The sequence below is a fragment of the Salvelinus alpinus genome, chromosome 21 (genome assembly GCF_045679555.1).
Source record: "Salvelinus alpinus chromosome 21, SLU_Salpinus.1, whole genome shotgun sequence".
Lineage (NCBI taxonomy): Eukaryota > Metazoa > Chordata > Actinopteri > Salmoniformes > Salmonidae > Salvelinus > Salvelinus alpinus.
Window position 1 is genome coordinate 41,416,056 of NC_092106.1, and position 26,975 is coordinate 41,443,030.

The 26,975-nt window shown below is 47.4% G+C and overlaps 1 protein-coding gene across 2 annotated transcripts in view; it reads right to left on the minus strand.

The window, feature by feature from the left end:
- The window catches only part of LOC139548331 (rho GTPase-activating protein 42), a 346,340-nt gene that overhangs the window by 235,005 nt on the left and 84,360 nt on the right, over positions 1 to 26,975 (minus strand). For both annotated transcript variants that reach the window (XM_071357947.1, XM_071357948.1), the window contains exon 4: positions 1 to 32. This exon is cut by the window's left edge and continues 40 nt beyond it. In XM_071357947.1, the coding sequence (XP_071214048.1) occupies positions 1 to 32 (32 nt within the window). The remainder of the gene's footprint in view (positions 33 to 26,975) is intronic.

The following is a 26,975-nucleotide window of genomic DNA, read 5'->3' on the forward strand; positions in this document are numbered from 1 at the left end:
GGTGCAATTAGCACATCATCCGCATTCTGGATCTGCAACGCAAATACACAGATACACGGCGTTCAATCACGGGTTCAACAGTATCAAATTACAGTAAAATACACAGATATACGGCGTTCAATCACGGGTTCAACAGTATCAAATTACAGTAAAATACACAGATACACGGCGTTCAATCACGGGTTCAACAGTATCAAATTACAGTAAAATACACAGATACATGACGTTCAATCACAGCTTCAACAGTATCAAATTACAGTAAAATACACAGATACATGGCGTTCAATCACGGGTTCAACAGAATCAAATTACAGTAAAATACACAGATACACGGCATTCAATCACGGCTTCAACACTATCAAATTACAGTAAAATACACAGATACATGGCATTCAATCACGGCTTCAGCAGGAGTGCACAATTGGCCCAGCGTCGTCCGGGTTAGGAGAGGGTTTGGCCCAGCGTCGTCCGGGTTAGGGGAGGGTTTGGCCCAGCGTCGTCCGGGTTAGGGGAAGGTTTGGCCCAGCGTCGTCCGGGTTAGGGGAGGGTTTGGCCCAGCGTCGTCCGGGTTAGGGGAGGGTTTGGCCCAGCGTCGTACGGGTTAGGGGAGGGTTTTGTCCAGCGTCGTCCGGGTTAGGGGAGGGTTTGGCCCAGCGTCGTCCGGGTTAGGGGAGGGTTTGGCCCAGCGTCGTCCGGGTTAGGAGAGGGTTTGGCCCAGCGTCGTCCGGGTTAGGGGAGGGTTTGGCCCAGCGTCGTCCGGGTTAGGGGAGGTTTTGGCCCAGCGTCGTACGGGTTAGGGGAGGGTTTGGTCCAGCGTCGTCTGGGTTAGGGGAGGGTTTGGCCCAGCGTCGTCAGGGTTAGGGAAGGGTTTGGCCCAGCGTCGTCCGGGTTAGGGGAGGGTTTGGCCCAGCGTCGTCCGGGTTAAGGGAGGGTTTGTCCCAGCGTCGTACGGGTTAGGGGAGGGTTTGGCCCTGCGTCGTCCGGGTTAGGGGAGGGTTTGGCCCAGCGTCGTCCGGGTTAAGGGAGGGTTTGTCCCAGCGTCGTACGGGTTAGGGGAGGGTTTGGCCCTGCGTCGTCCGGGTTAGGGGAGGGTTTGGCCCAGCGTCGTACGGGTTAGGGGAGGGTTTGGCCCAGCGTCGTCCGGGTTAGGGGAGGGTTTGGCCCTGCGTCGTCCGGGTTAGGGGAGGGTTTGGCCCAGCGTCGTCCGGGTTAAAGGAGGGTTTGGCCCAGCGTCGTACGGGTTAGGGGAGGGTTTGGCCCTGCGTCGTCCGGGTTAGGGGAGGGTTTGGCCCAGCGTCGTCCGGGTTAGGGGAGGGTTTGGCCCAGCGTCGTCCGGGTTAGGGGAGGGTTTGGTCCAGCGTCGTCTGGGTTAGGGGAGGGTTTGGCCCAGCGTCGTCAGGGTTAGGGAAGGGTTTGGCCCAGCGTCGTCCGGGTTAGGGGAGGGTTTGGCCCAGCGTCGTACGGGTTAGGGGAGGGTTTGGCCCAGCGTCGTCCGGGTTAGGGGAGGGTTTGGCCCTGCGTCGTCCGGGTTAGGGGAGGGTTTGGCCCAGCGTCGTCCGGGTTAGGGGAGGGTTTGGCCGGGGGGCCTTAACTTGGCTCATCGCGCTCTAGCTACTCCTTGTGGCGGGCCGGGCGCCTGCAGGCTGACTGCAGTTGTCAGTTGAACAGTGTTTCCTCGGACACATTGGTGCGGCTGGCTTCCACGATAAGCGGGTGGGTGTTAAGTAGCGTGGTTTGGCGGGTCATGTTTCAGAGGACGCATGACTCAACCTTCGCCTCCCGATCCCATTGGGGAGTTGCAGCCATGAGACAAGATGGAAATTGGGGAGAAAAATGGGGTAAAATACCACAAATAAAAATGAAATCACTTCTACAGTATGCATTGCCACCGTAGTGTAGAAGCAGCAGTAGAAATATTTTGAAAAATGGGGAAAAATGGTTCCAATCAATTTTGATATGGGCTGTAAAATCCTAGCTATTGTCAGACCTGTTTGAAATATAGCACAGAGTGGCAAGAGGTAGAGCTTTACAGCGGCAGTGATATACACATATATCAGACACTAGCGTCAACCAAACACAGATTAGTCTGGCTGGCTGGCAAGGTGCTTCATAGCCACTTTAAAAGCTGCTATCAGCCACAGCCTCATGTCCCTATTCCCTACAGTTTGCTACAGCAGGAAAATAATATTAAAATGTAGAATTTTTATTGAACCTTTATTTAACTAGGCAAGTCAGTTTAGAAAAAAAATATTATTTTACAATGACGGCCTAACCTGGCCAAACCCTCCCTTAACCCGGACGATGTTGGACAAATTGTGTGCCGCCCTATGGAACTCCTGACCACGGCCGGTTGTGTCTCATTTCAGATACAGCCTCCCTGTCTCATTTCAGATACAGCCTCCCTGTCTCATTTCAGATACAGCCTCCCAGTCTCATTTCAGATACAGCCTCCCTGTCTCATTTCAGATACAGCCTCCCAGTCTCATTTCAGATACAGCCTCCCTGTCTCATTTCAGATACAGCCTCCCAGTCTCATTTCAGATACAGCCTCCCTGTCTCATTTCAGATACAGCCTCCCAGTCTCATTTCAGATACAGCCTCCCAGTCTCATTTCAGATACAGCCTTCCAGTCTCATTTCAGATATGGCCTCCCAGTCTCATTTCAGATACAGCCTCCCTGTCTCATATCAGATACAGCCTCCCAGTCTCATTTCAGATACAGCCTCCCAGTCTCATTTCAGATACAGCCTCCCAGTCTCATTTCAGATACAGCCTCCCAGTCTCATTTCAGATACAGCCTCCCAGTCTCATTTCAGATACGGCCTCCCAGTCTCATTTCAGATACAGCCTCCCAGTCTCATTTCAGATACAGCCTCCCTGTCTCATTTCAGATACAGCCTCCCAGTCTCATTTCAGATACAGCCTCCCTGTCTCATTTCAGATACAGCCTCCCAGTCTCATTTCAGATACAGCCTCCCAGTCTCATTTCAGATACAGCCTTCCAGTCTCATTTCAGATATGGCCTCCCAGTCTCATTTCAGATACAGCCTCCCTGTCTCATATCAGATACAGCCTCCCAGTCTCATTTCAGATACAGCCTCCCAGTCTCATTTCAGATACAGCCTCCCAGTCTCATTTCAGATACAGCCTCCCAGTCTCATTTCAGATACGGCCTCCCAGTCTCATTTCAGATACAGCCTCCCTGTCTCATATCAGACACAGCCTCCCAGTCTCATTTCAGATACAGCCTCCCAGTCTCATTTCAGATACAGCCTCCCAGTCTCATTTCAGATATGGCCTCCCAGTCTCATTTCAGATACAGCCTCCCAGTCTCATTTCAGATACAGCCTCCCAGTCTCATTTCAGATACAGCCTCCCTGTCTCATTTCAGATACAGCCTCCCAGTCTCATTTCAGATACAGCCTCCCTGTCTCATATCAGACACAGCCTCCCAGTCTCATTTCAGATACAGCCTCCCAGTCTCATTTCAGATACAGCCTCCCAGTCTCATTTCAGATACAGCCTCCCAGTCTCATTTCAGATACAGCCTCCCAGTCTCATTTCAGATACGGCCTCCCAGTCTCATTTCAGATACAGCCTCCCAGTCTCATTTCAGATACAGCCTCCCAGTCTCATTTCAGATACAGCCTCCCAGTCTCATTTCAGATACAGCCTCCCAGTCTCATTTCAGATACAGCCTCCCAGTCTCATTTCAGATATGGCCTCCCAGTCTCATTTCAGATACAGCCTCCCAGTCTCATTTCAGATACAGCCTCCCAGTCTCATTTCAGATACAGCCTCCCAGTCTCATTTCAGATACAGCCTCCCTGTCTCATTTCAGATACAGCCTCCCAGTCTCATTTCAGATACAGCCTCCCTGTCTCATTTCAGATACAGCCTCCCAGTCTCATTTCAGATACAGCCTCCCTGTCTCATTTCAGATACAGCCTCCCAGTCTCATTTCAGATACAGCCTCCTTGTCTCATTTCAGATACAGCCTCCCAGTCTCATTTCAGATACAGCCTCCCAGTCTCATTTCAGATACAGCCTTCAAGTCTCATTTCAGATATGGCCTCCCAGTCTCATTTCAGATACAGCCTCCCTGTCTCATATCAGATACAGCCTCCCAGTCTCATTTCAGATACAACCTCCCAGTCTCATTTCAGATACAGCCTCCCAGTCTCATTTCAGATACAGCCTCCCAGTCTCATTTCAGATACGGCCTCCCAGTCTCATTTCAGATACAGCCTCCCTGTCTCATATCAGACACAGCCTCCCAGTCTCATTTCAGATACAGCCTCCCAGTCTCATTTCAGATACAGCCTCCCAGTCTCATTTCAGATACAGCCTCCCAGTCTCATTTCAGATATGGCCTCCCAGTCTCATTTCAGATACAGCCTCCCAGTCTCATTTCAGATACAGCCTCCCAGTCTCATTTCAGATACAGCCTCCCTGTCTCATTTCAGATACAGCCTCCCAGTCTCATTTCAGATACAGCCTCCCAGTCTCATTTCAGATACAGCCTCCCAGTCTCATTTCAGATACAGCCTCCCAGTCTCATTTCAGATACGGCCTCCCAGTCTCATTTCAGATACAGCCTCCCTGTCTCATATCAGACACAGCCTCCCAGTCTCATTTCAGATACAGCCTCCCAGTCTCATTTCAGATACAGCCTCCCAGTCTCATTTCAGATACAGCCTCCCAGTCTCATTTCAGATACAGCCTCCCAGTCTCATTTCAGATACGGCCTCCCAGTCTCATTTCAGATACAGCCTCCCAGTCTCATTTCAGATACAGCCTCCCAGTCTCATTTCAGATACAGCCTCCCAGTCTCATTTCAGATACAGCCTCCCAGTCTCATTTCAGATACAGCCTCCCAGTCTCATTTCAGATATGGCCTCCCAGTCTCATTTCAGATACAGCCTCCCAGTCTCATTTCAGATACAGCCTCCCAGTCTCATTTCAGATACAGCCTCCCTGTCTCATTTCAGATACAGCCTCCCAGTCTCATTTCAGATACAGCCTCCCAGTCTCATTTCAGATACAGCCTCCCAGTCTCATTTCAGATACAGCCTCCCAGTCTCATTTCAGATACAGCCTCCCAGTCTCATTTCAGATACAGCCTCCCTGTCAGGCACTGGGGTTGGGGAAGCATTTCAGAGGAGCACCATTAAGGTCTTAAGGCCTGTGCTGAATTTCCTGTTGAGTCCTCAAACCAGTCTGAGAGAAAGAAAGCAACAGGAACTGAATGGGAGCCCTGTGAATATGGACTGCATGTCTGCACGTCGGCAGGTCCAATACAATGTGAGAGCCTAAATACAAGAAAGGGGATTTGAATGGGCACTGGTGGATGGCTTGACTTGACAGCAAGTCTACAGTTTCACCAAATGGCATTATGACCAAGTCTACAGTTTCACCAAATGGCATTATGACCAAGTCTACAGTTTCACCAAATGGCATTATGACCAAGTCTACAGTTTCACCAAATGGCATTATGACCAAGTCTACAGTTTCACCAAATGGCATTATGACCAAGTCTATAGTTTCACCAAATGGCATTATGACCAAGTCTATAGTTTCACCAAATGGCATTATGACCAAGTCTATAGTTTCACCAAATGGCATTATGACCAAGTCTACAGTTTCACCAAATGGCAGGTATTTATATATATAACCTTAACCCTTTATTTAACCAGGTATTTATATATATAACCTTAACCCTTTATTTAACCAGGTATTTATATATATAACCTTAACCCTTTATTTAACCAGGTATTTATATATATTACCTTAACCCTTTATTTAACCATGTAGGCCAGTTGAGAACAAGTTCTCATTTACAACTGCGACCTGGCCAAGTGAAAGCAAAGCAGTGCGACACAAACAACAACACAGAGTTACACATGGTATAAACAAACGTGCAGTCAATAACACAATAGAAAATCTGTATGGAGAGGAAGGCACTTTTGAAGAGCAACCAGGCATCCTCTACTGACGAGATGAGGTCAATATCCTTCCAGGATATCCGGGCCAGGTATATTAGAAAGGCCTGCTCACTGAAGTGTTTTAGGGAGCGTTTGACCGTGATGAGGGGTTGTCGTTTGACCGCGGAACCATTAAGCACGCAGGCAATGAGGCAGTGATCGCTGAGATCCCAGTTGAAGGCAGCAAAGGTGTATTTAGAGGGCAGGTTGGTCAGGATGATATCTATGAGGGTGACCATGTTTACGGATTTGGGGTTGTACCTGGCAGGTTCCTTGATAATTTGTGTGAGATTTAGAACATCGTGCTTCTACACCTGCATTGCTTGCTGTTTGGGGTTTTAGGCTGGGTTTCTGTACAGCACTTTGTGACATCAGCTGATGTAAGAAGGGCTTTATCAATACATTTGATTGATCTAGCTTAGACTGTCCGACGGCCCGGGGTGTTAAGACTCATGGTTGACAGCCACCAGTTAAAGTGAGAATGGATGAGCATCAATACTGCCCTTATCATACAGTAACACTGGGTATAATACCATTCCCCATTTCTACACGGTGACCTTTAAAAAGAGGCAGACGGTTACATCGGTGAGTTTCACTTCTGAATGGCTCCAGTGGGACGAATGCAGCTGTGAGAACAGCTTTCACTTAGTGAACTGAGTTCCAGTTAAAGTCAGAGTGTGTCTGGGATGACCGTCGTTACAGTAGCACCTGGAGCTGTTCTGTCTGGAACTCTCTAAACTCACCCACCTAACAACATGTAATAAATAACACTCTCATCAGAACCATGGAATGATGGAGCAAATCACAAAGTACTGAAATACAGGAAGAAAAACTATTGGCGATAGTAACAGACCAGAGTGGAACATTGGGGATAGTAACAGACCAGAGTGGAACATTGGGGATAGTAACAGACCAGAGTGGAACATTGGGGATAGTAACAGACCAGAGTGGAACATTGGGGATAGTAACAGGCCAGAGGGGAACATTGTGGATAGTAACAGACCAGAGGGGAACATTGTGGATAGTAACAGACCAGAGTGGAACATTGGGGATAGTAACAGACCAGAGAGGAACATTGGGGATAGTAACAGACCAGAGTGGAACATTGGGGATATTAACAGACCAGAGTGGAACATTGGGGATAGTAACAGACCAGAGTGGAACATTGGGGATAGTAACAGACCAGAGTGGAACATTGGGGATAGTAACAGACCAGAGTGGAACATTGGGGATAGTAACAGGCCAGAGTGGAACATTGGGGATAGTAACAGACCAGAGTGGAACATTGGGGATAGTAACAGACCAGAGTGGAACATTGGGGATAGTAACAGGCCAGAGGGGAACATTGTGGATAGTAACAGACCAGAGGGGAACATTGTGGATAGTAACAGACCAGAGTGGAACATTGGGGATAGTAACAGACCAGAGAGGAACATTGGGGATAGTAACAGACCAGAGTGGAACATTGGGGATAGTAACAGACCAGAGTGGAACATTGGGGATAGTAACAGACCAGAGTGGAACATTGGGGATAGTAACAGACCAGAGTGGAACATTGGGGATAGTAACAGACCAGAGTGGAACATTGGGGATAGTAACAGGCCAGAGTGGAACATTGGGGATAGTAACAGACCAGAGTGGAACATTGGGGATAGTAACAGACCAGAGTGGAATATTGGGGATAGTAACAGACCAGAGTGGAACATTGGGGATAGTAACAGACCAGAGTGGAACATTGGGGATAGTAACAGGCCAGAGTGGAACATTGGGGATAGTAACAGGCCAGAGGGGAACATTGTGGATAGTAACAGACCAGAGGGGAACATTGTGGATAGTAACAGACCAGAGTGGAACATTGGGGATAGTAACAGACCAGAGAGGAACATTGGGGATAGTAACAGACCAGAGTGGAACATTGGGGAGAGTAACAGACCAGAGTGGAACATTGGGGATAGTAACAGACCAGAGTGGAACATTGGGGATAGTAACAGACCAGAGTGGAACATTGGGGATAGTAACAGACCAGAGTGGAACATTGGGGATAGTAACAGGCCAGAGTGGAACATTGGGGATAGTAACAGACCAGAGTGGAACATTGGGGATAGTAACAGACCAGAGTGGAATATTGGGGATAGTAACAGACCAGAGTGGAACATTGGGGATAGTAACAGACCAGAGTGGAACATTGGGGATAGTAACAGGCCAGAGTGGAACATTGGGGATAGTAACAGACCAGAGTGGAACATTGGGGATAGTAACAGACCAGAGTGGAACATTGGGGATAGTAACAGACCAGAGTGGAACATTGGGGATAGTAACAGACCAGAGTGGAATCTCTGAGAATTTATGTTGCCCATAAGGCATTTTATGAGAGAGGTAAACCTAATTTCTCCACTGAACTAACATTGATTTGAATGATAATAATACTTTACATTTGGTGAACATTTAGTTTAAAATGGCAGAGTATTACAACTCTCACTGTGTGTAAATTCTTTCTGTGAGTTATTTCGGCACCTCTGGCACTGCAATATCTATTTCCTCCCTAGCACAGAGCAACGGCCGGCAGGAGACATAGTACATTACGTTAGCAAACAGCTCTCACAGACCAGCCGCTCTGTCTAACTGGCATGTGTGTGCGTGCACACGTGTGAATGTGTGTGTGTAAACTCTTCTCACCACTCAGCCCAGCGGGAATAACAGCCATCTGCAGACTGATTATGTGGGTCATGAGAGAAAACACTTGTTATCTGAGGAATTCACAACCTTACAGCTAGGTTTGAATAGCGGGAACCGGGTTACCGAGATTTAATGAGATTTCTCGCCCAAACACACTCCCTTTTCCGGGGATAAATAACTGAGAAACCGGTAAATTATTATACATTCTTTCTATGACCTGAAATGGAACTGTTAAATGCGCCTTTTTGCAATGTCTAAATCTGGAATCTTTACAACCTTCTCTCTGCTATCTGCATTATGAATCATCAACGCTCAGGGTGGAGACAGTCCATCTCAGGGTGGGGGACAGACAGCCCATCTCAGGGTGGAGACAGACAGTCCATCTCAGGATGGGGACAGACAGTCCATCTCAGGGTGGGGACAGACAGCCCATCTCAGGGTGGGGACAGACAGCCCATCTCAGGGTGGGGACAGACAGCACAACTCAGGGTGGAGACAGACAGTCCATCTCAGGGTGGAGACAGACCATCTCCGGGTGGGGACAGACAGTCCATCTCAGGGTGGGGGACAGACAGACCATCTCAGGGTGGGGGACAGACAGTCCATCTCAGGGTGGGGGACAGACAGTCCATCTCAGGGTGGAGACAGACCATCTCCGGGTGGGGACAGACAGACCATCTCAGGGTGGGGACAGACAGCACATCTCAGGGTGGGGACAGACAGCCCATCTCAGGGTGGGGGACAGACAGTCCATCTCAGGGTGGGGGACAGACAGTCCATCTCAGGGTGGGGGACAGACAGTCCATCTCAGGGTGGGGACAGACAGCCCATCTCAGGGTGGGGGACAGACAGCCCATCTCAGGGTGGAGACAGACAGTCCATCTCAGGGTGGAGACAGACCATCTCAGGGTGGGGGACAGACAGTCCATCTCAGGGTGGGGGACAGACAGTCCATCTCAGGGTGGGGACAGACAGCACAACTCAGGGTGGGGACAGACAGACCATCTCAGGGTGGGGACAGACAGCCCATCTCAGGGTGGGGGACAGACAGACCATCTCAGGGTGGGGACAGACAGTCCATCTCAGGGTGGGGACAGACAGTCCATCTCAGGGTGGGGGACAGACAGTCCATCTCAGGATGAGGGACAGACCGTCCATCTCAGGGTGGGGGACAGACAGTCCATCTCAGGGTGGGGACAGACAGTCCATCTCAGGGTGGGGACAGACAGACCATCTCAGGGTGGGGGACAGACAGCCCATCTCAGGGTGGGGGACAGACAGCACATATCCGGGTGGGGGACAGACAGTCCATCTCAGGGTGGGGACAGACAGCCCATCTCAGGGTGGAGACAGACCATCTCAGGGTGGGGACAGACAGCCCATCTCAGGGTGGAGACAGTCCATCTCAGGGTGGAGACAGACCATCTCAGGGTGGGGACAGACAGTCCATCTCAGGGTGGGGACAGACCATCTCAGGGTGGGGACAGACAGTCCATCTCAGGGTGGGGACAGACAGCCCATCTCAGGGTGGAGACAGACCATCTCAGCGTGGGGACAGACAGCCCATCTCAGGGTGGGGACAGACAGTCCATCTCAGGGTGGGGACAGACAGTCCATCTCAGGGTGGGGACAGACAGACCATCTCAGGGTGGGGGACAGACAGCCCATCTCAGGGTGGAGACAGACCATCTCAGGGTGGGGACAGACAGTCCATCTCAGGGTGGGGACAGACAGCCCATCTCAGGGTGGAGACAGACCATCTCAGCGTGGGGACAGACAGCCCATCTCAGGGTGGGGACAGACAGTCCATCTCAGGGTGGGGACAGACAGTCCATCTCAGGGTGGGGACAGACAGACCATCTCAGGGTGGGGGACAGACAGCCCATCTCAGGGTGGAGACAGACAGTCCATCTCAGGGTGGGGACAGACAGTCCATCTCAGGGTGGGGGACAGACAGTCCATCTCAGGGTGGGGGACAGACAGCCCATCTCAGGGTGGAGACAGACCATCTCAGGGTGGGGGACAGACAGACCATCTCAGGGTGGGGGACAGACAGCCCATCTCAGGGTGGAGACAGACAGTCCATCTCAGGGTGGGGGACAGACAGCCCATCTCAGGGTGGGGGACAGACAGACCATCTCAGGGTGGGGACAGACAGTCCATCTCAGGGTGGGGGACAGACAGCCCATCTCAGGGTGGGGACAGACAGACCATCTCAGGGTGGGGACAGACAGCCCATCTCAGGGTGGGGACAGACAGCCCATCTCAGGGTGGGGACAGACAGACCATCTCAGGGTGGGGACAGACAGACCATCTCAGGGTGGGGACAGACAGCCCATCTCAGGGTGGGGACAGACAGCCCATCTCAGGGTGGGGACAGACAGACCATCTCAGGGTGGGGACAGACAGCCCATCTCAGGGTGGGGACAGACAGCCCATCTCAGGGTGGGGACAGACAGACCATCTCAGGGTGGGGACAGACAGACCATCTCAGGGTGGGGACAGACAGCCCATCTCAGGGTGGGGGACAGACAGACCATCTCAGGGTGGGGACAGACAGTCCATCTCAGGGTGGGGGACAGACAGCCCATCTCAGGGTGGGGACAGACAGCACAACTCAGGGTGGGGACAGACAGCCCATCTCAGGGTGGGGACAGACAGTCCATCTCAGGGTGGGGACAGACAGCCCATCTCAGGGTGGGGGACAGACAGTCCATCTAAGGGTGGGGACAGACAGCCCATCTCAGGGTGGGGGACAGACAGCCCATCTCAGGGTGGGGACAGACAGCCCATCTCAGGGTGGGGACAGACAGCCCATCTCAGGGTGGGGACAGACAGCCCATCTCAGGGTGGGGACAGACAGTCCATCTAAGGGTGGGGACAGACAGCCCATCTCAGGGTGGGGGACAGACAGTCCATCTAAGGGTGGGGACAGACAGCCCATCTCAGGGTGGGGACAGACAGCCCATCTCAGGGTGGGGACAGACAGCCCATCTCAGGGTGGGGACAGACAGTCCATCTCAGGGTGGGGGACAGACAGTCCATCTCAGGGTGGGGACAGACAGTCCATCTCAGGGTGGGGGACAGACAGTCCATCTCAGGGTGGGGACAGACAGTCCATCTCAGGGTGGGGACAGACAGCCCATCTCAGGGTGGGGACAGACAGCCCGTCTCAGGGTGGGGACAGACAGCCCATCTCAGGGTGGGGACAGACAGCCCGTCTCAGGGTGGGGACAGACAGCCCATCTCAGGGTGGGGACAGACAGCCCGTCTCAGGGTGGGGACAGACAGCCCATCTCAGGGTGGGGGACAGACAGCCCATCTCAGGGTGGGGACAGACAGCCCATCTCAGGGTGGAGACAGACCATCTCAGGGTGGGGACAGACAGCCCATCTCAGGGTGGGGGACAGACAGACCATCTCAGGGTGGGGGACAGACAGTCCATCTAAGGGTGGGGACAGTCCATATCATACTGTAGCATACATCTATACATCCGGCGCCGAAACGAGATGGCCGCCTCGCTTCGCGTTCCTTGGAAAATATGCAGTATTTTGTTTTTTTATGTGTTATTTCTGACATCGGTACCCCAGGTAATCTTAGGTTTCATTACATACAGTCGGGAGGAACTACTGAATATACGATTAACGTCAACTCATCATCGTTCCTACCAGGAATATGACTTTCCCGAAACGGATCCAGTGTTTTGCCTTCCACCCAATACAATGGATCTGATCCCAGCCGGCGACCCTGTGCGACGCCGTAAAAGGGGCAAACGAGGCGGTCTCCTGGCCAGGCTTCGGAGACGGGCACATCGCGCTCCACTCCCTAGCATACTACTCGCCAATGTCCAGTCTCTTGACAATAAGGTTGATGAAATCCGAGCACGGGTAGCATTCCAGAGAGACATCAGGGATTGCAACGTGCTCTGCTTCACGGAAACATGGCTAACTCAAGAGACGCTAACGGAGTCGGTGCAGCCAGCTGGTTTCTTCATGCATCGCGCCGACAGAAACAAACATCTTTCTGGTAAGAAGAGGGGCGGGGGGGTATGCCTTATGATTAACGAGACGTGGTGTGATCATCATAACAACACACAGGAACTCAAGTCATTCTGTTCACCTGATCTAGAACTCCTCACAATAAAATGTCGACCGCATTATCTACCAAGGGAATTCTCTTCAATCATAATCACAGCCGTATATATTCCCCCCCAAGCAGACACATCGATGGCCCTGAACGAACTTTATCTGACTCTTTGTAAACTGGAAACCACACACCCTGAGGCTGCATTCATCGTAGCTGGGGATTTTAACAAGGCTAATCTAAAAACAAAATTCTATCAGCATATCGATTGTGCTACCAGGGCTGGAAAAACCCTAGATCATTGTTATACTAATTTCCGCGACGCATATAAGGCCCTCCCCCGCCCCCCTTTCGGAAAAGCTGACCACGACTCCATTTTGTTGATTCCAGCCTACAAACAGAAACTAAAACAACAAGCTCCCGCGCTCAGGTCTGTTCAACGCTGGTCCGACCAATCTGATTCCACGCTTCAAGACTGCTTCGATCACGCGGATTGGAATATGTTCCGCATTGCGTCCAACAACAATATTGACGAATATGCTGATTCGGTGAGCGAGTTCATTAGGAAGTGCATTGACGATGTCGTACCCACAGCAACGATTAAAACATTCCCAAACCAGAAACCGTGGATTGACGGCAGCATTCGCGTGAAACTGAAAGCGCGAACCACTGCTTTTAACCAGGGCAAGGTGACCGGAAGCATGACCGAATACAAACAGTGTAGCTATTCTCTCCGCAAGGCAATCAAACAGGCTAAGTCCCAGTACAGAGACAAAATCGAGTCGCAATTCAACAGCTCAGACACAAGAGGTATGTGGCAGGGTCTACAGTCAATCACGGATTACAAAAAGAAAACCAGCCCCGTCGCGGACCAGGATGTCTTGCTCCCAGACAGGCTAAACAACTTTTTTGCCCGCTTTGAGGACAATACAGTGCCACTGACACGGCCCCCTACCAAAACCTGCGGGCTCTCCTTCACTGCAGCCGAGGTGAGTAAAACATTTAAACGTGTTAACCCTCGCAAGGCTGCAGGCCCAGACGGCATTCCCAGCCGTGTCCTCAGAGCATGCGCAGACCAGCTGGCTGGTGTGTTTACGGACATATTCAATCAATCCTTATCCCAGTCTTCTGTTCCCACATGCTTCAAGAGGGCCACCATTGTTCCTGTTCCCAAGAAAGCTAAGGTAACTGAGCTAAACGACTACCGCCCCGTAGCACTCACTTCCGTCATCATGAAGTGCTTTGAGAGACTAGTCAAGGACCATATCACCTCCACCCTACCGGACACCCTAGACCCACTCCAATTTGCTTACCGCCCCAATAGGTCCACAGACGACGCAATCGCAACCACACTGCACACTGCCCTAACCCATCTGGACAAGAGGAATACCCATGTGAGAATGCTGTTCATCGATTACAGCTCAGCATTTAACACCATAGTACCCTCCAAACTCGTCATCAAGCTCGAGACCCTGGGTCTCGACCCCGCCCTGTGCAACTGGGTCCTGGACTTCCTGACGGGCCGCCCCCAGGTGGTGTTCTTGGGGTTGTACTCATCCTTCTTCTTCCTCCAAACACGGCGAGTGGAGTTTAGACCAAAAAGCTCTATTTTTGAATCATCAGACCACATGACCTTCTCCCATTCCTCCTCTGGATCATCCAGATGGTCATTGGCAAACTTCAGACGGGCCTGGACATGCGCCTGCTTGAGCAGGGGGACCTTGTGTGCGCTGCAGGATTTTAATCCATGACGGCGTAGTGTGTTACTAATGGTTTTCTTTGAGACTGTGGTCCCAGCTCTCTTCAGGTCATTGACCAGGTCCTGCCGTGTAGTTCTGGGCTGATCCCTCACCTTCCTCATGATCATTGATGCCCCACGAGGTGAGATCTTGCATGGAGCCCCAGACCGAGGGTGATTGACCATCATCTTGAACTTCTTCTATTTTCTTCTATTTTCTACTAATTGCGCCAACAGTTGTTGCCTTCTCACCAAGCTGCTTGCCTATTGTCCTGTAGCCCATCCCAGCCTTGTGCAGGTCTACAATTTTATCCCTGATGTCCTTACACAGCTCTATGTATGATTTTTAAGTAATTAATTTGCATTTTATTGCATGACATAAGTATTTGATCACCTACCAACCAGTAAGAATTCCGGCTCTCACAGACCTGTTAGTTTTTCTTTAAGAAGCCCTCCTGTTCTCCACTCATTACCTGTATTAACTGCACCTGGTTGAACGTGTTACCTGTATAAAAGACACCTGTCCACACACTCAATCAAACAGACTCCAACCTCTCCACAATGGCCAAGACCAGAGAGCTGTGTAAGGACATCAGGGATAAATTGTAGACCTGTACAAGGCTGGGATGGGCTACAGGACAATAGGCAAGCAGCTTGATGAGAAGGCAACAACTGTTGGCACAATTATTAGAAAATGGAAGAAGTTCAAGATGACGGTCAATCACCCTCGGTCTGGGGCTCCATGTAAGATCTCACCTCGTGGGGCATCAATGATCATGAGGAATGTGAGGGATCAGCCCAGAACTACACGGCAGGACTTGGTCAATGACCTGAAGAGAGCTGGGACCACAGTCTCAAAGAAAACCATTAGTAACACACTACGCCGTCATGGATTAAAATCCTGCAGCGCACGCAAGGTCCCCCTGCTCAAGCCAGCGCATGTCCAGGCCCGTCTGAAGTTTGCCAATGACCATCTGGATGATCCAGAGGAGGAATGGGAGAAGGTCATGTGGTCTGATGAGACAAAAATAGAGCTTTTTGCTCTAAACTCCACTCGCCGTGTTTGGAGGAATAGAAGGATGAGTACAACCCCAAGAACACCATCCCAACCGTGAAGCATGGAGGTGGAAACATCATTCTTTGGGGATGCTTTTCTGCAAAGGGGACAGGACGACTGCACCGTATTGAGGGGAGGATGGATGGGGCCATGTATCGCGAGATCTACACCAACAACCTCCTTCCCTCAGTAAGAGCATTGAAGATGGGTCGTGGCTGGGTCTTCCAGCATGACAACGACCCGAAACACACAGCCAGGGCAACTAAGGAGTGGCTCCGTAAGAAGCATCTCAAGGTCCTGGAGTGGCCTAGCCAGTCTCCAGACCTGAACCCAATAGAAAATCTTTGGAGGGAGCCGAAAGTCCGTATTGCCCAGCGACAGCCCCGAAACCTGAAGGATCTGGAGAAGGTCTGTATGGAGGAGTGGGCCAAAATCCCTGCTGCAGTGTGTGCAAACCTGGTCAAGAACTACAGGAAACGTATGATCTCTGTAATTGCAAACTAAGGTTTCTGTACCAAATATTAAGTTCTGTTTTTCTGATGTATCAAATACTTATGTCATGCAATAAAATGCAAATTAATTACTTAAAAATCATACAATGTGATTTTCTGGATTTTTGTTTAGATTCCGTCTCTCACAGTTGAAGTGTACCTATGATAAAAATTACAGACCTCTACATGCTTTGTAAGTAGGAAAACCTGCAAAATCATCAGTGTATCAAATACTTGTTCTCCCCACTGTATATACCGTACTCTATACCATCTACTGCATCTTGCCTATGCCGTTCTGTACCACCACTCATTCATATATCTTTATGTACATATTCTTTATCCCTTTACACTTGTGTGTGTATAAGGTAGTAGTTGTGGAATTGTTAGGTTAGATTACTTGTTGGTTATTACTGCATTGTCGGAACTAGAAGCACAAGCATTTCGCTACACTCGCATTAACATCTGCTAACCATGTGTATGTGACTAATAAAATTTGATTTGATTTGATTTGATATATCACACTGTAGTCTATATATCATACTGTAGTCTATATATCACACTGTAGTCTATATATCACACTGTAGTCTATATATCATACTGTAGCCTATATATCATACTGTAGCCTATATATCATACTGTAGTCTATATATCACACTGTAGTCTATATATCACACTGTAACCTAAATATCACACTGTAGTCTATATATCACACTGTAGTCTATATATCATACTGTAGCCTATATATCACACTGTAGTCTATATATCATACTGTAGTCTATATATCACACTGTAGTCTATATATCACACTGTAGTCTATATATCATACTGTAGCCTATATATCATACGGTAGTCTATATATCACACTGTAGTCTATATATCATACTGTAGTCTATATATCATACTGTAGCCTATATATCATAATGTAGTCTATATATCACACTGTAGTCTATATATCACACTGCAGTCTATATATCACACTGTAGCCTATATATCATACTGTAGCCTATATATCATACTGTAGTCTATATATCATACTGTAGCATATATTTCATACTGTATCTCATAGGCCACAGTATGTGTTGGATAACAGCACAATTATTTAATTTGGGCTTTTTTGGGCTTGGGCACATACATTGTATGATTTTTAAGTAATTAATTTGCATTTTATTGCATGACATAAGTATTTGATCACCTACCAACCAGTAAGAATTCCGGCTCTCACAGACCTGTTAGTTTTTCTTTAAGAAGCCCTCCTGTTCTCCACTCATTACCTGTATTAACTGCACCTGTTTGAACTCGTTACCTGTATAAAAGACACCTGTCCACACACTCAATCAAACAGACTCCAACCTCTCCACAATGGCCAAGACCAGAGAGCTGTGTAAGGACATCAGGGACAAATTGTAGACCTGTACAAGGCTGGGATGGGCTACAGGACAATAGGCAAGCAGCTTGATGAGAAGGCAACAACTGTTGGCACAATTATTAGAAAATGGAAGAAGTTCAAGATGACGGTCAATCACCCTCGGTCTGGGGCTCCATGTAAGATCTCACCTCGTGGGGCATCAATGATCATGAGGAATGTGAGGGATCAGCCCAGAACTACACGGCAGGACTTGGTCAATGACCTGAAGAGAGCTGGGACCACAGTCTCAAAGAAAACCATTAGTAACACACTACGCCGTCATGGATTAAAATCCTGCAGCGCACGCAAGGTCCCCCTGCTCAAGCCAGCGCATGTCCAGGCCCGTCTGAAGTTTGCCAATGACCATCTGGATGATCCAGAGGAGGAATGGGAGAAGGTCATGTGGTCTGATGAGACAAAAATAGAGCTTTTTGCTCTAAACTCCACTCGCCGTGTTTGGAGGAATAGAAGGATGAGTACAACCCCAAGAACACCATCCCAACCGTGAAGCATGGAGGTGGAAACATCATTCTTTGGGGATGCTTTTCTGCAAAGGGGACAGGACGACTGCACCGTATTGAGGGGAGGATGGATGGGGCCATGTATCGCGAGATCTACACCAACAACCTCCTTCCCTCAGTAAGAGCATTGAAGATGGGTCGTGGCTGGGTCTTCCAGCATGACAACGACCCGAAACACACAGCCAGGGCAACTAAGGAGTGGCTCCGTAAGAAGCATCTCAAGGTCCTGGAGTGGCCTAGCCAGTCTCCAGACCTGAACCCAATAGAAAATCTTTGGAGGGAGCCGAAAGTCCGTATTGCCCAGCGACAGCCCCGAAACCTGAAGGATCTGGAGAAGGTCTGTATGGAGGAGTGGGCCAAAATCCCTGCTGCAGTGTGTGCAAACCTGGTCAAGAACTACAGGAAACGTATGATCTCTGTAATTGCAAACTAAGGTTTCTGTACCAAATATTAAGTTCTGTTTTTCTGATGTATCAAATACTTATGTCATGCAATAAAATGCAAATTAATTACTTAAAAATCATACAATGTGATTTTCTGGATTTTTGTTTAGATTCCGTCTCTCACAGTTGAAGTGTACCTATGATAAAAATTACAGACCTCTACATGCTTTGTAAGTAGGAAAACCTGCAAAATCATCAGTGTATCAAATACTTGTTCTCCCCACTGTATATACCGTACTCTATACCATCTACTGCATCTTGCCTATGCCGTTCTGTACCACCACTCATTCATATATCTTTATGTACATATTCTTTATCCCTTTACACTTGTGTGTGTATAAGGTAGTAGTTGTGGAATTGTTAGGTTAGATTACTTGTTGGTTATTACTGCATTGTCGGAACTAGAAGCACAAGCATTTCGCTACACTCGCATTAACATCTGTTAACCATGTGTATGTGACTAATAAAATTTGATTTGATTTGATTTGATATATCACACTGTAGTCTATATATCATACTGTAGTCTATATATCACACTGTAGTCTATATATCACACTGTAGTCTATATATCATACTGTAGCCTATATATCATACTGTAGTCTATATATCATACTGTAGTCTATATATCACACTGTAGTCTATATATCACACTGTAGTCTATATATCATACTGTAGCCTATATATCATACTGTAGTCTATATATCATACTGTAGCCTATATATCATACTGTAGTCTATATATCACACTGTAGTCTATATATCACACTGTAACCTAAATATCACACTGTAGTCTATATATCACACTGTAGTCTATATATCATACTGTAGCCTATATATCACACTGTAGTCTATATATCATACTGTAGTCTATATATCACACTGTAGTCTATATATCACACTGTAGTCTATATATCATACTGTAGCCTATATATCATACTGTAGTCTATATATCACACTGTAGTCTATATATCATACTGTAGTCTATATATCATACTGTAGCCTATATATCATAATGTAGTCTATATATCACACTGTAGTCTATATATCACACTGCAGTCTATATATCACACTGTAGCCTATATATCATACTGTAGCCTATATATCATACTGTAGCCTATATATCACACTGTAGTCTATATATCACACTGTAGTCTATATATCATACTGTAGCCTATATATCATACTGTAGTCTATATATCATACTGTAGCATATATTTCATACTGTAGCTCATAGGCCACAGTATGTGTTGGATAACAGCACAATTATTTAATTTGGGCTTTTTTGGGCTTGGGCACATACATTGTATGATTTTTAAGTAATTAATTTGCATTTTATTGCATGACATAAGTATTTGATCACCTACCAACCAGTAAGAATTCCGGCTCTCACAGACCTGTTAGTTTTTCTTTAAGAAGCCCTCCTGTTCTCCACTCATTACCTGTATTAACTGCACCTGTTTGAACTCGTTACCTGTATAAAAGACACCTGTCCACACACTCAATCAAACAGACTCCAACCTCTCCACAATGGCCAAGACCAGAGAGCTGTGTAAGGACATCAGGGATAAATTGTAGACCTGTACAAGGCTGGGATGGGCTACAGGACAATAGGCAAGCAGCTTGATGAGAAGGCAACAACTGTTGGCACAATTATTAGAAAATGGAAGAAGTTCAAGATGACGGTCAATCACCCTCGGTCTGGGGCTCCATGTAAGATCTCACCTCGTGGGGCATCAATGATCATGAGGAATGTGAGGGATCAGCCCAGAACTACACGGCAGGACTTGGTCAATGACCTGAAGAGAGCTGGGACCACAGTCTCAAAGAAAACCATTAGTAACACACTACGCCGTCATGGATTAAAATCCTGCAGCGCACGCAAGGTCCCCCTGCTCAAGCCAGCGCATGTCCAGGCCCGTCTGAAGTTTGCCAATGACCATCTGGATGATCCAGAGGAGGAATGGGAGAAGGTCATGTGGTCTGATGAGACAAAAATAGAGCTTTTTGCTCTAAACTCCACTCGCCGTGTTTGGAGGAATAGAAGGATGAGTACAACCCCAAGAACACCATCCCAACCGTGAAGCATGGAGGTGGAAACATCATTCTTTGGGGATGCTTTTCTGCAAAGGGGACAGGACGACTGCACCGTATTGAGGGGAGGATGGATGGGGCCATGTATCGCGAGATCTACACCAACAACCTCCTTCCCTCAGTAAGAGCATTGAAGATGGGTCGTGGCTGGGTCTTCCAGCATGACAACGACCCGAAACACACAGCCAGGGCAACTAAGGAGTGGCTCCGTAAGAAGCATCTCAAGGTCCTGGAGTGGCCTAGCCAGTCTCCAGACCTGAACCCAATAGAAAATCTTTGGAGGGAGCCGAAAGTCCGTATTGCCCAGCGACAGCCCCGAAACCTGAAGGATCTGGAGAAGGTCTGTATGGAGGAGTGGGCCAAAATCCCTGCTGCAGTGTGTGCAAACCTGGTCAAGAACTACAGGAAACGTATGATCTCTGTAATTGCAAACTAAGGTTTCTGTACCAAATATTAAGTTCTGTTTTTCTGATGTATCAAATACTTATGTCATGCAATAAAATGCAAATTAATTACTTAAAAATCATACAATGTGATTTTCTGGATTTTTGTTTTAGATTCCGTCTCTCACAGTTGAAGTGTACCTATGATAAAAATTACAGACCTCTACATGCTTTGTAAGTAGGAAAACCTGCAAAATCATCAGTGTATCAAATACTTGTTCTCCCCACTGTATATACCGTACTCTATACCATCTACTGCATCTTGCCTATGCCGTTCTGTACCACCACTCATTCATATATCTTTATGTACATATTCTTTATCCCTTTACACTTGTGTGTGTATAAGGTAGTAGTTGTGGAATTGTTAGGTTAGATTACTTGTTGGTTATTACTGCATTGTCGGAACTAGAAGCACAAGCATTTCGCTACACTCGCATTAACATCTGCTAACCATGTGTATGTGACTAATAACATTTGATTTGATTTGATTTGATATATCACACTGTAGTCTATATATCATACTGTAGTCTATATATCACACTGTAGTCTATATATCACACTGTAGTCTATATATCACACTGTAGTCTATATATCACACTGTAGTCTATATATCATACTGTAGCCTATATATCATACTGTAGTCTATATATCATACTGTAGTCTATATATCACACTGTAGTCTATATATCACACTGTAGTCTATATATCATACTGTAGCCTATATATCATACTGTAGTCTATATATCATACTGTAGCCTATATATCATACTGTAGTCTATATATCACACTGTAGTCTATATATCACACTGTAACCTAAATATCACACTGTAGTCTATATATCACACTGTAGTCTATATATCATACTGTAGTCTATATATCACACTGTAGTCTATATATCATACTGTAGCCTATATATCATATTGTAGTCTATATATCACACTGTAGTCTATATATCATACTGTAGTCTATATATCATACTGTAGCCTATATATCATAATGTAGTCTATATATCACACTGTAGTCTATATATCACACTGCAGTCTATATATCACACTGTAGCCTATATATCATACTGTAGCCTATATATCATACTGTAGCCTATATATCACACTGTAGTCTATATATCACACTGTAGTCTATATATCATACTGTAGCCTATATATCATACTGTAGTCTATATATCATACTGTAGCATATATTTCATACTGTAGCTCATAGGCCACAGTATGTGTTGGATAACAGCACAATTATTTAATTTGGGCTTTTTTGGGCTTGGGCACATACAATGTATTTAATGTAGGTCTCATCACGTAGCATCAGGCTCAAGTAGCATCAGACTCAGGTAGCATCAGACTCAGGTAGCATCAGACTCAGGTAGCATCAGACTCAGGTAGCATCAGGCTCAGGTAGCATCAGACTCAGGTAGGATCAGACTCAGGTAGCATCAGACTCAGGTAGCATCAGGCTCAGATAGCATCAGGCTCAGGTAGCATCAGACTCAGGTAGCATCAGACTAAGGTAGCATCAGGCTCAGGTAGCATCAGGCTCAGGTAGCATCAGACTCAGGTAGCATCAGACTCAAGTAGCATCAGGCTCAGGTAGCATCAGACTCAGGTAGCATCAGATATTAACCTTCTCTAAATCCTGGAGGTAGATATTCACCTTCTCTAAAGCCTGGAGGTAGATATATGTTCCCATGTTCTTATCCAAATTGCGTGCATCACCTGTTAAACTCTGTAATATCCTTCAAAACACAGGGATGGCGATTCACACAGTTTTATCAGAGGACCTGGGTGAGTAGAGTTTAGAGTGCAGCACACACCACCAGGACAACAAGATATAACTACAGTGTAGAGGGCAGCACGGACCACCAGGACAACAAGATATAACTACAGTGTAGAGGGCATCACGGACCACCAGGACAACAAGATATAACTACAGTGTAGAGGGCATCACGGACCACCAGGACAACAAGATATAACTACAGTTTAGAGGGCAGCACGGACCACCAGGACAACAAGATATAACTACAGTTTAGAGGGCATCACGGACCACCAGGACAACAAGATATAACTACAGTGTAGAGGGCAGCACGGACCACCAGGACAACAAGATATAACTACAGTGTAGAGGGCAGCACGGACCACCAGGACAACAAGATATAACTACAGTGTAGAGGGCATCACGGACCAACAGGACAACAAGATATAACTACAGTGTAGAGGGCATCACGGACCACCAGGACAACAAGATATAACTACAGTGTAGAGGGCAGCACGGACCACCAGGACAACAAGATATAACTACAGTGTAGAGGGCATCACGGACCAACAGGACAACAAGATATAACTACAGTGTAGAGGGCATCACGGACCAACAGGACAAGATATAACTACAGTGTAGAGGGCATCACGGACCACCAGGACAACAAGATATAACTACAGTTTAGAGTGCATCGCGGACCACCAGGACAACAAGATATAACTACAGTTTAGAGGGCATCACGGACCACCAGGACAACAAGATATAACTACAGTGTAGAGGGCATCACGGACCACCAGGACAACAAGATATAACTACAGTGTAGAGGGCATCACGGACCACCAGGACAACAAGATATAACTACAGTGTAGAGGGCAGCACGGACCACCAGGACAACAAGATATAACTACAGTGTAGAGGGCATCACGGACCAACAGGACAAGATATAACTACAGTGTAGAGGGCATCACGGACCACCAGGACAACAAGATATAACTACAGTGTAGAGGGCATCACGGACCACCAGGACAAGATATAACTACAGTGTAGAGGGCATCACGGACCCACCAGGACAAGATATAACTACAGTGAAGAGGGCATCACGGACCCACCAGGACAAGATATAACTACAGTGTAGAGGGCATCACCGACCACCAGGACAAGATATAACTACAGTGTAGAGTGCAGCACGGACCAACAGGACAAGATATAACTACAGTTTAGAGGGCAGCACGGACCACCAGGACAACAAGATATAACTACAGTGTAGAGGGCAGCACGGACCACCAGGACAACAAGATATAACTACAGTGTAGAGGGCATCACCGACCAACAGGACAACAAGATATAACTACAGTGTAGAGGGCATCACCGACCACCAGGACAAGATATAACTACAGTGTAGAGTGCAGCACGGACCAACAGGACAAGATATAACTACAGTTTAGAGGGCAGCACGGACCACCAGGACAACAAGATATAACTACAGTGTAGAGGGCAGCACGGACCACCAGGACAACAAGATATAACTACAGTGTAGAGGGCATCACCGACCAACAGGACAACAAGATATAACTACAGTGTAGAGGGCATCACGGACCACCAGGACAACAAGATATAACTACAGTGTAGAGGGCATCACGGACCAACAGGACAACAAGATATAACTACAGTGTAGAGGGCATCACGGACCAACAGGACAACAAGATATAACTACAGTGTAGAGGGCATCACGGACCACCAGGACAACAAGATATAACTACAGTGTAGAGGGCATCACGGACCACCAGGACAACAAGATATAACTACAGTGTAGAGGGCATCACCGACCAACAGGACAACAAGATATAACTACAGTGTAGAGGGCATCACGGACCACCAGGACAACAAGATATAACTACAGTGTAGAGGGCATCACGGACCACCAGGACAACAAGATATAACTACAGTGTAGAGGGCATCACGGACCACCAGGACAAGATATAACTACAGTGTAGAGGGCATCACGGACCACCAGGACAACAAGATATAACTACAGTGTAGAGGGCATCACGGACCACCAGGACAACAAGATATAACTACAGTGTAGAGGGCATCACGGACCACCAGGACAACAAGATATAACTACAGTGTAGAGGGCATCACGGACCACCAGGACAACAAGATATAACTACAGTGTAGAGGGCATCACGGACCACCAGGACAACAAGATATAACTACAGTGTAGAGGGCATCACGGACCACCAGGACAACAAGATATAACTACAGTGTAGAGGGCATCACGGACCACCAGGACAAGATATAACTACAGTGTAGAGGGCATCACGGACCACCAGGACAAGATATAACTACAGTGTAGAGGGCATCACGGACCACCAGGACAACAAGATATAACTACAGTGTAGAGGGCATCACGGACCAACAGGACAACAAGATATAACTACAGTGTAGAAGGCATCACGGACCACCAGGACAACAAGATATAACTACAGTGTAGAGGGCATCACGGACCAACAGGACAACAATATATAACTACAGTGTAGAGGGCATCACGGACCACCAGGACAACAAGATATAACTACAGTTTAGAGTGCATCACGGACCACCAGGACAACAAGATATAACTACAGTTTAGAGGGCATCACGGACCACCAGGACAACAAGATATAACTACAGTGTAGAGGGCATCACGGACCACCAGGACAACAAGATATAACTACAGTGTAGAGGGCATCACGGACCACCAGGACAACAAGATATAACTACAGTGTAGAGGGCATCACGGACCACCAGGACAACAAGATATAACTACAGTTTAGAGGGCATCACGGACCACCAGGACAAGATATAACTACAGTGTAGAGGGCATCACGGACCACCAGGACAACAAGATATAACTACAGTGTAGAGGGCATCACGGACCAGCAGGACAACAAGATATAACTACAGTGTAGAGGGCATCACCGACCACCAGGACAACAAGATATAACTACAGTGTAGAGGGCATCACGGACCACCAGGACAACAAGATATAACTACAGTTTAGAGGGCATCACGGACCACCAGGACAACAAGATATAACTACAGTTTAGAGTGCAGCACACACCACCAGGACAAGATATAACTACAGTGTAGAGGGCAGCACACACCACCAGGACATTTACAGATGGGTCTGCATCTCAAATGGCTCCCTATTCTATATATAGTGCACTACTTTTGAACAGAGGGTTATAGGGCCTGTTCAAAAATAGTGCACTAAAAACGGAATAGGGTGCCATTTAAGTCACATGCTCTTCAGAGACACCACTAAAGCTGGGAACAATGGCCTCCTTTATTCTGGGTTTGCTGTGTTATGGTCAGCGGGACATTGCTTCATTCACAGGCCAACACACACACACACACACACACACACACACACACACACACACACACACACACACACACACACACACACACACACACACACACACACACACACACACACACACACACACACACACACACACACACACACACACACACACACACACACACACACACACACACACACAGAAGGCACTGTACTGTCAACAACTGCAAGATATGACAACAGCTTTATGTGTTTAATGTCACAATCAGAAGTACAGTGAAATGCCTTTCAGACAAGCTCTAATCCAACAATGCAATAACAGTCAATAACAACATATTACTAACAAGGTAGATCAGAAACACACTAGATAGGAACACATGAAAAAGTAAGTAATCATTCTACATACAGGGTCAGTACCATATTAACAATGTACAGGGATACTGGAGTGATAGAGGTAGATATGTATAGGGGGAAGGAGACAGGGATACTGGAGTGATGGAGGTAGATATGTATAGGGGGAAGGAGACAGGGATACTGGAGTGATGGAGGTAGATATGTATAGGGGGAAGGAGACAGGGATACTGGAGTGATGGAGGTAGATATGTATAGGGGGAAGGAGACAGGGATACTGGAGTGATGGAGGTAGATATGTATAGGGGGAAGGAGACAGGGATACTGGAGAGTTAGAGGTAGATATGTATAGGGGGAAGGGGACAGGGATACTGGAGTGATGGAGGTAGATATGTATAGGGGACAGGGATACTGGAGTGATGGAGGTAGATATGTATAGGGGGAAGGAGACAGGGATACTGGAGTGATGGAGGTAGATATGTATAGGGGGAAGGGGACAGGGATACTGGAGTGATGGAGGTAGATATGTATAGGGGGAAGGAGACATGGATACTGGAGTGATGGAGGTAGATATGTATAGGGG